At 32.1% G+C, this 14,539-nt stretch overlaps 1 protein-coding gene across 1 annotated transcript; it reads right to left on the reverse strand.

The window, feature by feature from the left end:
- Nucleotides 1-1,573: 1,573 nt before the first annotated feature.
- Nucleotides 1,574-13,869, reverse strand: LOC133194190 (male-specific lethal 1 homolog). The gene is made up of 8 exons (XM_061330193.1): nt 13,380-13,869; nt 10,295-10,449; nt 8,848-9,236; nt 8,322-8,383; nt 7,733-7,800; nt 7,037-7,164; nt 3,535-3,607; nt 1,574-3,087 (listed from the first exon to the last, which is right to left on the reverse strand). Exons 1-8 carry the CDS (start codon nt 13,785-13,787, stop codon nt 3,006-3,008), a joined length of 1,365 nt encoding a protein of 454 aa, XP_061186177.1. The 5' UTR covers nt 13,788-13,869; the 3' UTR covers nt 1,574-3,005.
- Nucleotides 13,870-14,539: the final 670 nt, after the last annotated feature.

Below are 14,539 nucleotides of genomic sequence, written 5' to 3' on the forward strand. Positions count from 1 at the left end.
GTCTTCTTTTTTTTTTAAAAACAGCAAGCCTTGTTTTTAAGTTCAGTCTGTTTTTCAACTAATCTTAGTATACATGTTGACTACTTCTTTTGTCAACGAACTAGAATACGCTCTACGGCGGAGTACCCTTTGAATTTTTTGAATTTATAAGTCGATTCTACTTACTTTCTTGGGTTACGGCAGATCAAATTCTCAGAATTGTCCTCACTAGATATACCCGAGCCTTGAAGAAAAAATGCCCTACAGTCGTTTTATAAAGGTGTTCAAAATTCCAAAGACACCAAAATCTGATTACAAGGCTGACCGAAATTAATTCTATGTTTAACGTCACCAAACCTAGAGGGACGTTAAACAACAAACAACAACACCAACAACGAGGGAGGAAGCAACCAAACAAACAAAAATTCAAACAACTGAGTATTAACTCATCTACATGCTATTACATGAATTTAAATACTTTATATTTGTACTTCACAATAGGCTTATTAATTAATGATCATGTTATCTATCTAGATATGGAATGCAGTTTTTTGGCGCTAAAAGAAGCAAACCTGAAAATGTCGTTTGCTTGATAATTATACAAAATTCAATTTAAAAACTGCTCACAAAAAAGAAAGACTTATGTGGGACTATTTCTTGTGGTGGAAGGATATTTAGAAGAAAATTCTTCAAATCTACACATTTGTTTAATTTAATATCTTGGAACTTAAGCCCTTCATGTTTTTACTCAGAACATTTTTTCCGTTAATAAATGCTAGGAATATTAAATATAGGTTTCAAATAATATTTTTAGAACAAATTTTGCATATTTACTCAATAGACTTTGCTAGGAAATGAATATATATTGAATTCCTGGCAGTCTATTGAGTGAATATGCAAAATTCGTTCCAATTGAAGAAGTCAAGATGAAATTTACACAGTTTTATGTCTGAATATCGCATATTTTGACCAATATCTAAAAATTTACATCACTGATCCCATCTTTTTCTTTCATTTTCTTAAACTACACGATACTTTTAACCAATCAGCACTAAGATCTTAAAAGCTTGATGCAAGGAAATATTTTATAACCTATTCAGTTTTTTTTAAATACCCAATACGATACTATTTTAGTGCAAAAAAAATCACACAATAATTTATGCACATTAATGCATAATTTGTCCTATGATAGATATTATAGTTTATGTAAAAGAAGATTACATTTATTGCAATAATTACATCTGGTAAAATATAATAAAGATTAAAGTGATTAACCTAAGATGTACAATTTAAGTGCAAAAAAAGGTGTCGAGTTCAATGTACCCTTGCTTAATAAGATGCACAGACCCCCCAATTTTCTTTGCGATTTTTAATCATGCGATATGAGTACTAATCTAAAATATACTTCCCAAACAATCCTTGATATAACAAATTTCACGAGTGACATACCTTAATAATTTAATAACCGTTTAATTTTTTTTTAACAATAAGTTTGCTTCACATATTTGATTATAAGTCATGCCCTGTACCCAATTTGTGTGAAATATGACCAATATGAAATTTGGTATAAGGAACATAACAATCAAAGAGTATCAACATTTATAAAGCATTTATTTTAAGAACAAATTTACACTGAAATCCACTTCAACATTCATTACATTTAAAGAAAAGGATTGTAACATCTTTAAAGAGAAAGTTTCTCATCTCTACTTACACACTCAGATAGGAAGCATATCAAGTTCTTATCGTTAAACTCAAACTGTATGACAGAATTCTTTCACCAGTACATGCATCTTAAACAAGTCGAGATAATTATTAATGTCAAGACTTCAGGAAAACTACACTAGATTTTAGGATAATTATACAAGATTTAAATGGATAATTATCCATATATACATGTAGGATAGTTATACCAGACAGGAGAATAGTTATATTAGACTTTAGGATAGTTACAGAAGACTAAAAGATTATTACTGTATACAGGGAAATTTATGCCCTTGTTTTATTTTCGCCCTTATCACAAATGGGTGAATTTAAAACAGGGAGTATTCAAAGAAAACCATACTATCTCTGGCACAAAACTGTCTGAGCAAATTTCAAAGGGGGCAGAATTGTTTTAAAGTGTAAAAGAGCGAGAATAACCCTGTATACATTATCCAGATATAAGATACTTACACCAGCCTTCAAGTCTTATTTTAGGATAGTGCAGAAGAATTCATGGATAATTATCCACATTTAGGATAGTTACACCGGACTGGAGGATAGTTAAGCAAGGCTTAAGATAGTTATACACGGATGCTACGACTTACTTTAACAATGTCAGCAGCAAGATACATGTACATTTCTACTCTCACAGATTCTGCACATAGACTTCTATTACACAGCAGATTATCATACAAAGATTTAGAAAATAAAACAAGAAACACAATATCTGAAAAACTTCTACATTTATCAAACATAACAACAGATTCATCAATAAATAAAATGTGGATGTGCTTTGGTCCACTTTGGGTAAAAATCTTACTACATACATAGGTTAGAAAAGGAAAAGAATACATATGTAAACATTTAATGGCATTCACTTTTTGCCAAGAATTTTAAAACAAATCCTGCAATGCTTTGCAGTATATTTCAACTCTAAATTATGAAATCTTTTAAAGTAATCAACAATTTAAATAAAAATACCTACATATACTTTATTATTTACTTGATTTAAAACCGCAAACAGGACAACCCATGTGAGCACTAAATGTCAACAAAATTAACATTCATATTGTCTTTAATAGTCAAAGAATGGTTTACTGAGGATTCTTTTCTCCTCAGTTTACAACACTGCAAGGAGACCGTTATGTAATTATGACTAAAGCATCATTTCACTAGGCAAGGATGTTGAACAATGATGAAAATTTACTTTTGCAAGACACTAACTGTAGCACATACAATGGCAGGTATACTATTTTGTCACCGTTCCTGGCATACAATGAACACAATCGTGTGGTACAGAAATAACCGGGTAGTCTTGACGATCACCTAGAGCGGCCATGCCTTGACGACCGAGATGTAGCTACAGCTTTACTGGCATCAACCTCCCAAGGAAGAGAAAAATCCCTGCAATACATATATATAATAATTTCAATAAATATAACAATTTTAAATAAAACATTTTTTAACTTTTAATATATTGTTGATATTTTTCTATTTTCCTTTTTTCTCCCTTTCCAAAGAAATTAAATTCTGATAGCAAAACATTGTGTCCTTACTGTATGGTAAATTAGATTTAAAAGGGTAATGTGAACGAATCCCACATTCAAACAAAATCAGTTATTATTGTAATTACTGAAGATTTTTTTATTTTCTCAACATTGCAAAATGACACAGGAACATGAATTCAACAGTTGGACAGTTGATGAAAAGTTTTTACAAGAATTTCAGCAATTTAAAATAAAACAGAGTAATTTTATTTAGCAGGTGGTGCTTCTTGCAAAATTAAGTGATAATGAACTCCTCATGTATACTTAGGATTCTAAAGTATTCAAAAATAGATAAAATGCTTACACAGATTTTAAATTTGGCAAAGCATGTCCAAAGGCCATCACAGGAATCTTGTTACATACTTCTATATGAGTGACTGCAAAATAAAATACATGGTACATCTCTTAACACAAAACCATTATGCATTTTTGTTATGATCCATTCTCATTTTTCTATTCAAGTGTGTATTTTCCTTCTAGCATCTGATTTGTACGGAAGCGTATTAGGGCCGCAGCAGTATCTTCTATTAATTTGTTTTAACAAATTACTAATTTGTTATAACAGATTACTAATTTGTTATAACAAATTACTAATTTGTTTTAACAAATTATCAATTTGTTAAAACAAATTACTAATTTGTTAAAACAAATTACTAATTTGTTAAAACAAATTACTAATTTGTTATAACAGATTACTAATTTGTTATAACGGATTACTAATTTGATATAACAAATTAATAATTTGTTATAACAAATTGGTAATTTGTTATAACAAATTAATAATTTTGATAAAGTGAAAGTGTATACAGATCTATGGAAGCCAGATGAGATCAGAAATCTTTTTATAAGTTGGATTTGTGAAAATAATAAATGTACAAGCTCTGCAGCTACAGCTTTTGACCAATTTTTTAATCTGGATTTACATCTTTTAGCATCTAGAGTTTTCACTGTCAAACATTATTGTTATAAAGATACAATGCATCAAATTCTTTGGTTCCTATTTACTTATTCTTAGGAGCTCTATTTGAATTTTGTCCTCCTCCCCCACCAGGGCTCCGTCCTTGACTCCCATCTACCAGGTCATTGCATCCCCGTTCGTATGCTAGGAAAAAATATCTTATCAAAGACATGTTATTTGGAGAGGGAATTTTTCCCACCCTGAATCAACATGTTTATTATAATGTTTTTTTTTTCAATATGTCTTTTATTTTATTTCATTTTACCCCCCCCCCTCCCTCTCTCTTTCTCGATTCATTCTATACATGTACCAAATGATTTATGCCTACTGTTCAATCCAGTTTATGTATCATGAATAAAATATATTTTAAACTAAACCGCCGTTCCTAATGCATAAACCTGAATCTGCTCCTCTGGTGAACCTCCTTGGCTCCAATTTATGCTGGGGGCAATAAAGGCAACATTGATAAAAAATGAATTTGTAGATAAATTATCATAGAAAAATTGATAAACACTCTGTAATAACCTTTTCTGAAAACGAAAATAAACAATATTCTTGAGTGGGTAGTACTTCGTAAAATTTGAATTTAGATACCTTGTGAAATTTTTTCATGTATGTATGTAATTTTTATAATCAAAATACGTGCCTTTTGGAAAAGCCCTCGAAGTCCCACTAAAGCCTTCATAACTTATTATTGGCTGAAAACTTTGACAGTTGTTCAAATTCATTTGTAATTTGTATCCTGGTTGTCTCATATTGGACTACTCATATATTTTACAAGAAATCGTTAAGCAATATAATTTGTTATAACAATACACACAAAATATTACACATGTGTAAAGAAGGAAAAAATAGGTCTTCTCCCCTTTTGACCCCTGTGTTGACATTGAAAAAAGTGTTGATTTGAATGGACGACGTTGAAATCATATTTAATTGTCCGGAACTTCGAATTTTTCTCGAAGGATCCAACATTCTGTATTTCTTCTACATAATCCCTGGGATGTAGCTATTCTTTTAATTGTCTAACAGAGAAATCTATTCCAAGGAACTGACTCAAAAAAAAAAACAAACAAACAAACAACAACAAAACAAAACAAAAATTAAAAAAAACCCTGCAATTAAACAAAAATTAAAGTGCTTTAATCTAAGTTGTTAATTCATCTAAATCCACATTAACATATTGATCAAAAGCTCTCCAAAGCTTATGCTTAACGTGTTCATAAAACCGATTTAAAATAAGATTTCTGATCTGATCTGATCTGGCTTCCATAGATCTGTATTCACCTTCATATTTTGTAAAAAATAATAATTTTTTAAATCAAATTACTAATTTGTTATAACAAATTACTAATTTGTTATAACAAATTACTAATTTGTTATATCAAATTAATAATTTGTTATATCAAATTAGTAATTTGTTATAACAAATTACTAATCTGTTATAACAAATTAATAATTTGTTATAACAAATTAATAATTTGTTATAACAAATTAATAATTTGTTATATCAAATTGATAATTTGTTATATCAAATTAGTAATTTGTTATAACAAATTACTAATCTGTTATAACAAATTAATAATTTGTTATAACAAATTAATAATTTGTTATAACAAATTGATAATTTGTTATAACAAATTAGTAATTTGTTATAACAAATTAATAATCTGTTATAACAAATTAGTAATCTGTTTTAACAAATTGATAATTTATTATAACAAATTGATAATTTGTTATAACAAATTAGTAATTTGTTAAAACAAATTAGTAATTTGTTAAAACAAATTAATAAAAGATACTGCTGCGGCCCTATTACGCTTCCGTAGATTTGCCTCTCAAATACCTCAAAGTTTAGGAAAAGATTTAACATCTCTTTCTCTATGTCAATAATAAATACACAGGGATTAGCATGCAATTTTGAACACTCTTCTAATTATTTTTAGAATTGATAGGGGGTGTGGGGGTAGTTAACATTTTGAAAAGAATTGACTTCCTCTATATATAAACTTATTACAAATTTTGTAAATACACTTAGATGAGCCTCACACTTGTGAAATAAAGGTTTAACAGACAATACAGGGCTCAACATTAACGCTTGTCCGGTACCAGTGAAAAAAAAATACGGACAAGTGAATATTGATGGGCACTTGTCCGATTGGACAGGTGCATTTTTATGTAAAGAAGTCTCTAAATATTTAATAAAGAATGACTGTTGAAAGTTCTCCGGTACTTTAAGACGGAAACAGTACATAAAAACCAAACTTCGATCTCGATATAGATCGCTATGTAATTGAGTACACTCGATCAGGATCGAAGTTCACCAATTGCATACTACTGCTAAGGCATGGAACTGACGAAGTTTGGATTCTGTTTTATGTTGACAGGACAGAAAGTCTAGGTAAAATTTTTTTTATGTGTTTGTTGTATTTATAAATAACATCATGCACATATAATGGACTTTATTTTTAGTTTTTCAGTTAACAGTATTAGATCTTTATTGAAAAATTTTCGGACAAGTGAAGTTGAAGTTCGGACAAGTAAATGTCTTGGTCACTTGTCCAAATGGACAAGTAGGAAAAAAAGTTAATGTAGAGCCCTGCAATATTATCTATTATAATATATATTGGTAAAATATTATTGTTGTGAGTCAGTTCTCCTACTTATATTTTTATTTTCAGAATTTACACAGGCAGATCTACTCTGTGTAAAAAAAACCCAAACAGCCATTAAGCCAAAGAAAGACAAACTGACGTGCTTTCATTTAAGAGCTCAAAGATTACTCGACAAAAACTAAGGAAGTTGCTCTGTGATAACTGATGAAACTTAACACACTGTCACCTATACTTACTATCTTCCAGTGTGGGGTAAAAGGTATCTACATGCTGGTCCTCTCCTTTTTTCAGGTTCTCTGCAGTTCTCTCTTTTTCCTTTAACTTTTCATAGATTTTCTGCTCCCTTATCCTCTGCATATCCCACCTATAAGAAGTGAAATCATTATGTACAATATGTTACATGACAACAAGTTTTCACACTGTTCTGAAGTAATTTTTTTCTTGTTAATAATTCAATGAGCTGCAACTTTGACATCGGAAATTTTTGTTGCAATATTGTAATTAACTATTTCAATCACAGAAAAAAAGAACGATTATAAACTTCTGTTGTTCATATTTGCAATGGAAGAATTATTCATAAGGTTTGATTGAGGAAAAATTACATTATTGTCATCCTGTACAATTTTGATTTCTTATATAATACTACACATTCCAAAGTACAGAAATCTTTCTTCTGAAAAAATTAAATACTTTATTTTAGTCTAAATGATCATAAAGGATTGAATTACATTCAGATTTATCATAACAGCACATTTTAACAGCAAAATAAAATTTTCAAAAATGCAGCTCATATTGCTTAAACAAGGTAAAGCATTGCTTTTAAGAAAAATTCAGAGGTGTCTCTTTACCTTTAATTTCAATAAGCAACATGTATTAAATTTGAAAGTTCAACTGCAAGCATACATAAGAAGTATTAAGGATATTAATGTTACCTTTTTCTTCTTTTTTCCTCCACTTCTAGTTTCTGATGTCTCTTTACAAATACTTCATCTTCTAAATTCTGTAAAGGTGACATTCAAGGTAAATGAAAAAAAAATGTGCTAATAATTTTTAGTTCTACTTTGCTCTGATATGGACAATATACTGTTAGCAGCTTAACATCTATTCTTATAAATTGAGGTTTATGTGTGGTTTTATGTGTTGTTTTTGGCAATGTTGATGGAAATCCCCCATCCTGTCAGCTGCTACATGTAAGCTACACTGATAAAAAGATGCCTGGACCAATCAATATAACTGTACACTGAACAATTAAAATGAAGAACTGGATAAGCTTTGTTTGGATTGTCCAAAACGTGTATCAGTCCAAAATATTTTCAGAACTATATGCTTCATTAGGGTTTTTTCAAAAAAAAAAAAATTAATGGAGTGTGGTGGAGGGGTTAAAGTTTGATGCTTCTCAAAGAACACAAACCCCCTTTTCAGGGTGAAAGAGATTTTCTAAGCAACACTGCTTGGTACTTGCTTGATATTTTCAAACCTGGAACAACTATTATTCTAAGAAAGATAACTCTACCAACTTACCTCAGTTCCTTCTAGCACCCACAGACTTGGATATTTACGAGGTCTCCAGCTCGGTAATTTCACTGTAAACAGAAAGTAACATTTAACAAATGGGTTCATTAATTTGTCAATAATCTAAAATTATATCCTTGAATCAGAATATACATGTATTTTTTTTTTTCAAAGGCACAGAAAAATTAAAACAGTTAACTTCAAAGTTATATTTATTAACACTGCCAATTTAATTGAATTGAAGCACACTCAAAATTACATTATTCGGGGGGTGGGGCTGGGGGGGGAATATCCTTCTAATATTTAGATCTTAGACTATTAGATCATCTACAACACAAACTGCACAATTTACGTTGTTACATACTTTGTTACACACACATTTTTTTTTTAACCTTGCCATTTTTTTTTCACTTAAAAACATCTTCAACCAGAATTCTATAGTTTCAAGATGAAAACAAAAGGAAACAAATATTCTAATTCATCATAACATCATTATTCATTACTAACTAACTGTACAGTGTACATCCATTCATACCTTCTAAGTGTGTGTCTTCCTTCTGTACAATATCCTTTCTAAAGCTTAAATCCTCATCCAGCGGCTCATAGTGCGAGACATAGTATGGTTCATTGGTTCTTAACACATTATCTCCTTTCTGATCTTTGAGGACAGGCAACAACTTCTTTTTATAAGGTGAATTACTGTCCGGTGTGGCTGCCCATGACTTCTGCCTTGGGGTGGGTAGGTGGACCGCCTCCTGTATCTGGGTGGTCTTTTGACGTGTGGTGTGGGTGGGAGAGGCTGCGCTGGCTTCGTGTAATGCCCGTCTCTTTAGTTTGTGGTAAGACTTGGATGATGTACTCGGTGTGTCATTTTCATCCAAGGCCAACCTCTTAGAAATGTTCTCAGCTTCTACATTGCTCTTTCTGTGGATAGATATTAGAGACAAAAATAATTCACGATTTCTTGGTCTCCAATAATGTGTCAAACAGCATGAGCTGACAGGGTTTTTTTTCCTTATCTAACTGGTACCGGTCTGATAAACGGTACCATTCCCAATGCCAAAAAACGTTAATTTTTCCCAATTTTGAGACTAAAAATTCCCAATTTAATTGACTACGATGACATCATATTTCTTTTTATATGAAACATTGTACAAGTTCACTAATTGTTTCACTTCCGCTGTAAATGAAAGTAGATATTAATCATAATATCGCGGGACCTGTGGTGTAGACAGCGTCGTGACATACATTTTGACAAATTGAAAGCATGAAAATGTGAAAACAAGGGACATTGATATGAAAAGAAATAAATACTTGCTGTTTATTCTTTAAAACACGGAGTAATAGTAAAGAGGTTGGAATAAACATGAAATATGTTTCATTTGTTGAAATGACAGAAAATTCTCCTTTGTTTTGCTTTGATGCTATTTTTCCCAATTGAACCAGTACCGGACACTTTCCCTATGGGTAGAAAAAAATCGCTGTCTGACATATAAAGGAAATCAATAACTTTGTTTAGAAGAGTTATTTTTCTTTCCTATTTCAAACTAATAAGTTTTGACACATTCCCTTTGTAAGTTGAAAAACGTTTTCTGATTGGATGACATATATAGTTCTCCTAAACAGACATGTGTCTCACATGTTGACAAGTAAACAAAAACTGCTCAGGTATATAAATTTCATATAACTAATATCCTTGTCATGGCTAGTAAAACACAATTTCATAGCTGCCTGCACTCTTTGTATAAATTAGAAAATTACAGATAACTAATGAATAAAAAGCACTTTCACTTTCATTTTCAAAGCTTCCTGTTTATACATGCAATGCATTGTCAATATTGCATAGGATCACCATCTCTTTTCCAGGCTCTTTTATAAATGCAAAACATTTCATACAAAAACTTAAGATCTGCTATCATTGCACATGTTGTATGCTGTTGCAGCATAAATGTGTTTCAAATTTATATATAAAATAGGTCAACCTTTTAACCCCTCTCTCAGCAGGGGTGGGGTTTTCTGTGTCAGCTTTGTTTCTGCTAGCTGGACTTCTAGGTGAGTTTCCCATGATAAAATCTGAGTCTTCTTTCTGCTTCAATAAGGCCATCCTCCTCTCCATTCTTTCCAGGCGACATTTCAACTGAAAACAGATGGTGGACATAAAAGTACTGACTGTTACAGGACACCAAATTTTATATTCCGTTTGCATTTCTTTATTTTTTATAAACAAATTTTCAATAAACCATTGTTGTTTTATGTTTTAAAAGTACCCTTTAATCCCAGTCTATCATAAATATTTAGATGGGTAATAATCTATCATGCAAGATTTTGCATGTAAGTTGTTATCCAATTTAACTCCTGAGCTTGTCAAAGGATAAATCACTGAATTGCACGACCGTAAATAAACATTATCAGTGTATTTATTTACAGTGTACTCCAAGCACCTGTTTAATTTTCATAGATAAAATATATCTGTCTTAACATGTTAAAAAAACATTTCCTTTTGCTGAGCGGTGCGATTTCACTTTATCCTATATATTTTTAACCTCCAATTTTCTTGTTTCCATTGTGATAGGTAAAACCTAAAGCAAGTACGAGACGTATCGATCATCAGCTAGGACAACGGCCACATAATAACGGTACACGACAGCACACGTTATTCCGCCATGAAATATGTAGCCATTCTGGCATAAAATACATGGATCTATTGCATCAATTATCAAACATTTCTGATCAACGAAATTGCTAAATTGTCTATTAGAATAAAACATTAACTATTATTAGTCGTTTCTTAATCAATTTCTTGTAACACGATTTGTGCAGGACCTATGAAAATAACAATAAATTTTGATCATGATCTCGTCTGCCATCTTGGAAAAACTTACCCCGTTATTATTCAATGCTGGGCGTTTACAGGATCGGAAGAAGTTCCTTACAGAAACTGAAAACTTATTTGGCACAAGGACATCCGTCATTTTTCTGATTCTCCCGTAAAAACCTGTACTCATATCACCAGAGGCGATAGAGTGGTGGGAATTTGAAAATAGACGCCAAACGGTTGGCTGATCCGCTTGATAACAAAGACGTGCGTGTTTCGACCACATGATCAATCACGTGATGAAAACAAAAAATAATAGCAATGTAGACATACACATGCTTTTTACAACAAAAATATATTTTTTATTTGCATCCAGCTTATTAGGGATGCTTCAGCTAATATACAACGTTCAGGGACTAATATATTTCATAGGGCAAAACAAAAACTGGATGCAATGCTAAACCAAATAAGAAAAAGGGGCAGTATCAAAACTCAAAAACTCTAAGATTCATTACCCTGTGGCGCAATGTGTAAAAATAGCTTTTACAAGGAAAAATTTTGCACCATATAAATTAAGGAATTTCTTTGTTTGATAGATCAATTTTTTATTTAATTTTTTTTTTACATTTAAAATAATAAAAAAAAAATAATAAAAATAATGGAATTTTTTTCAGCGACAATTTTTTTTTATGGTTTATTTGAAACTCTACTACTACATAAATTATAACTGAATTCTACAAAGGTATTTTATCATTTAAACTAACACCTCAACTCTTCAAATTTGTTCTCTTGGGTCACTTACAGGTCAACTGGCGAATTGCGATCTAACATCCCTCAATGTTGACCTTTTTCACCAAATGCCAACCCAGCTCTCCAAATGCAGATATTCATGTATTAATTATGCTTAAAGGGATACATGAGTGTCATTAGCTGCAATAATGTAGCCCTCTCCATTTTTTTTTTTTTTTGGGAGAGGACCTCTCCTGAAAATATCAGATTTAAAAAAAATCAGAGAGGGCTACATTATTGCAGCTAGAGTGTCATAATGTCTTGTTTGAATTTCTTTTGATTATCATGTCGAAAAAGCACAATTTAAGGAGACTAACCTAATTAAACCAGTAAATCCTTCCACAATTTCACAGGAAATGATTGCATATTCTAAACCATACATAAAAATTCTCACTGTAACATATGTTTTATAATGGGAACTCTTAAAATGGATATCAAAAGGCCCATAATGCCTATGGGAAAGGGGTAAAAATACAAAGTAACACATGAACAGGTGCTTTTATATATGTACTAAAAAAGGCGATATAAGGTCTGTTCATTGGACTCCATTTTTCTTGCGCATGAAAAATTTTGTCCCTGAAAAAATTTCTCTGCTTTATTTTTTTTCTCTGCCAACTATTCATCCAGAATGTATTGTATTTAATGAGATATTCTTCATAAAGTGCAGAACTCTCACTGTCAGGATTCAAAATTAACATACTGATTGTGAGATCTTTACACTGCACTGGAAGTTAATGTAAATAATTATATAGTTTGTATATAATTATACATGCACATACTGTATATATACATGTACATTAACTTCAAGTGCCCCTGCCTGTTATAGAGTCCAATATGGCTTTTTTTTTTTTTTTTTTTTACAACAGATGAACAAGGAATGCTTACTCCTCATAGGTACCTGGTCCTGCCTCCGATTTTTTTGGAGGTTCGTGTTTGCTCTGCCCCTGATTTGTATGGTTGAATAGACTTTTGAGCTTTAATACTGTTTGTTATCTCCATATTTCATGAGAGAATGCCAGATTTTATTGGTGGAACTCCTGTAGGGCAGTCTTATATCCCCTTACAACATGTACAATGCTTGCATGTACATGTATCACATTGCCTGGGAGATGGTTCCAGTGTATGCATGCGTCTACAAAGAATGAGTGTTGGTACATGTTCTGAGGTGTCTTGCTGATTGTTACAACATGTCCTCTGGTGCTTGCTATTTTGCACATACTTAGTGATTATGTTTGTAATAAGTTGGTCCCTGAATGTCTTTAATTTGGAACAAGTTTCTGTTTGAAAATTGTAAGAGGAAAAAGGGCGACAAAGTCAATACGGTGAATACCCCTCAACCACTTTGTACATACATGATAGTTGCCCCAAAACAAAAAACAAGCATAGATTCTCTGGAATTGTAAACAAAATACAATCTCTTAACAGTATGGTCTTGAAGACCATGACTATATAAAACTACGTACCGTGTTGTTTTCAGCTTTGAGAGCGCGGATCTCTTTGTCTCTCTCTGTCAACACTTCCTGTTGGTGTTGGACAAGATCCAGATTGATCATCAGTAAATCTTTCATGTGTGCACAACTTTGCATGACGCATTCTCCAACCGAACCATCAGTAAACTTGGTTGGTCTCAGATCATCTTCTTCGTCGCTGGGAATGGTTATTACGCCCTCTTCTTTTGCTTTGGCCTCGCGTTCTGCCTGCCTAGCATACCTCAGGCTCTCCTGAACAGCAAGGGCTAAATCCGTCTCAAAACCTCCCGTTTCAGAGTAGGACACCTTGGCAGCTCGCCTCCTTGGGAGAGATGAACGTCCCTCGTTACGACATTTTGAGTCGGTAGAACTGTCAGCTTTAGATTTACCACCAGTCATCATTTACTTGTGTTTCTGCCTCTTCTTTATCGAGTAAAATACTACGCCTTTGTTTTGTTTTTGTTTACCGGAAAATGGAGTACAGTCCTTTGTTACCTCCTTTTTGAAAGAGTTCATTCTAACCGGTGTCATACTGATTCGTCTACCGCTGATGTTGCAATGTACTCTCCAAACCAACAAACATCCTTTCGTGCGCCAGCAGATACTAAATAATATAATACTCTTCACATATAAGTTATTGGAAATGTAGCATTTTTCACAGCATCCCTTTCTGGGTGGACAGAAAATAAATGGCAAACAGAAACAAGAGACCTATTGGCTGCAATGCTCACCTGAGTAATTCTTTATCATATTTTCCCCATACAATCCTCTGTAAAATCTCGACAAATATGACCATCCCCTACTCCCAAGTGTTATCATTTGAACAAACTTGAATCTACACTACTTGAGGATGCTTCCATATAAATGATTTACTATTCTTCAGAAGAAGACTTTTTTCCAATATATTCTTATGTAAAACTTTGATTGCCCACATTGCCCCACCCTTCCTCCTGGGGTCATGATTTGAAGAAACTTCAATCTACAGACCCCAGAAAGCTTTCACTTAATTTTCATCTTTTCTGGCCCAGTGGTTAATGAGAAGATTTTCAAATGACCCAACAATTTTTTTTCCACTTCTTAATTACATTTGATTTTGATACTTTGTGTCAAATCAGGTTGAAAGAACAAGGTACGGTTTCAATACAAATCTTGCC

Source organism: Saccostrea echinata, unplaced genomic scaffold, assembly GCF_033153115.1.
Source record: "Saccostrea echinata isolate AGI-Se365-2 ecotype Australia unplaced genomic scaffold, CSIRO_AGI_Sech_v1 ptg000028l, whole genome shotgun sequence".
NCBI classification, from domain to species: domain Eukaryota; kingdom Metazoa; phylum Mollusca; class Bivalvia; order Ostreida; family Ostreidae; genus Saccostrea; species Saccostrea echinata.

Coding starts and splice junctions, on each gene's coding strand:
- LOC133194190 (XM_061330193.1), bottom strand. CDS start 13,787: ATGATGACTGGTGGTAAATCTAAAGCTGACAGTTCTACCGACTCAAAA. Junction 10,450..13,379: donor TCAAAGCTGAAAACAACACG/GTACGTAGTTTT, acceptor ATCTGTTTTCAG/TTGAAATGTCGCCTGGAAAG. Junction 3,088..3,534: donor TTGCCAAATTTAAAATCTGT/GTAAGCATTTTA, acceptor TATGTATTGCAG/GGATTTTTCTCTTCCTTGGG.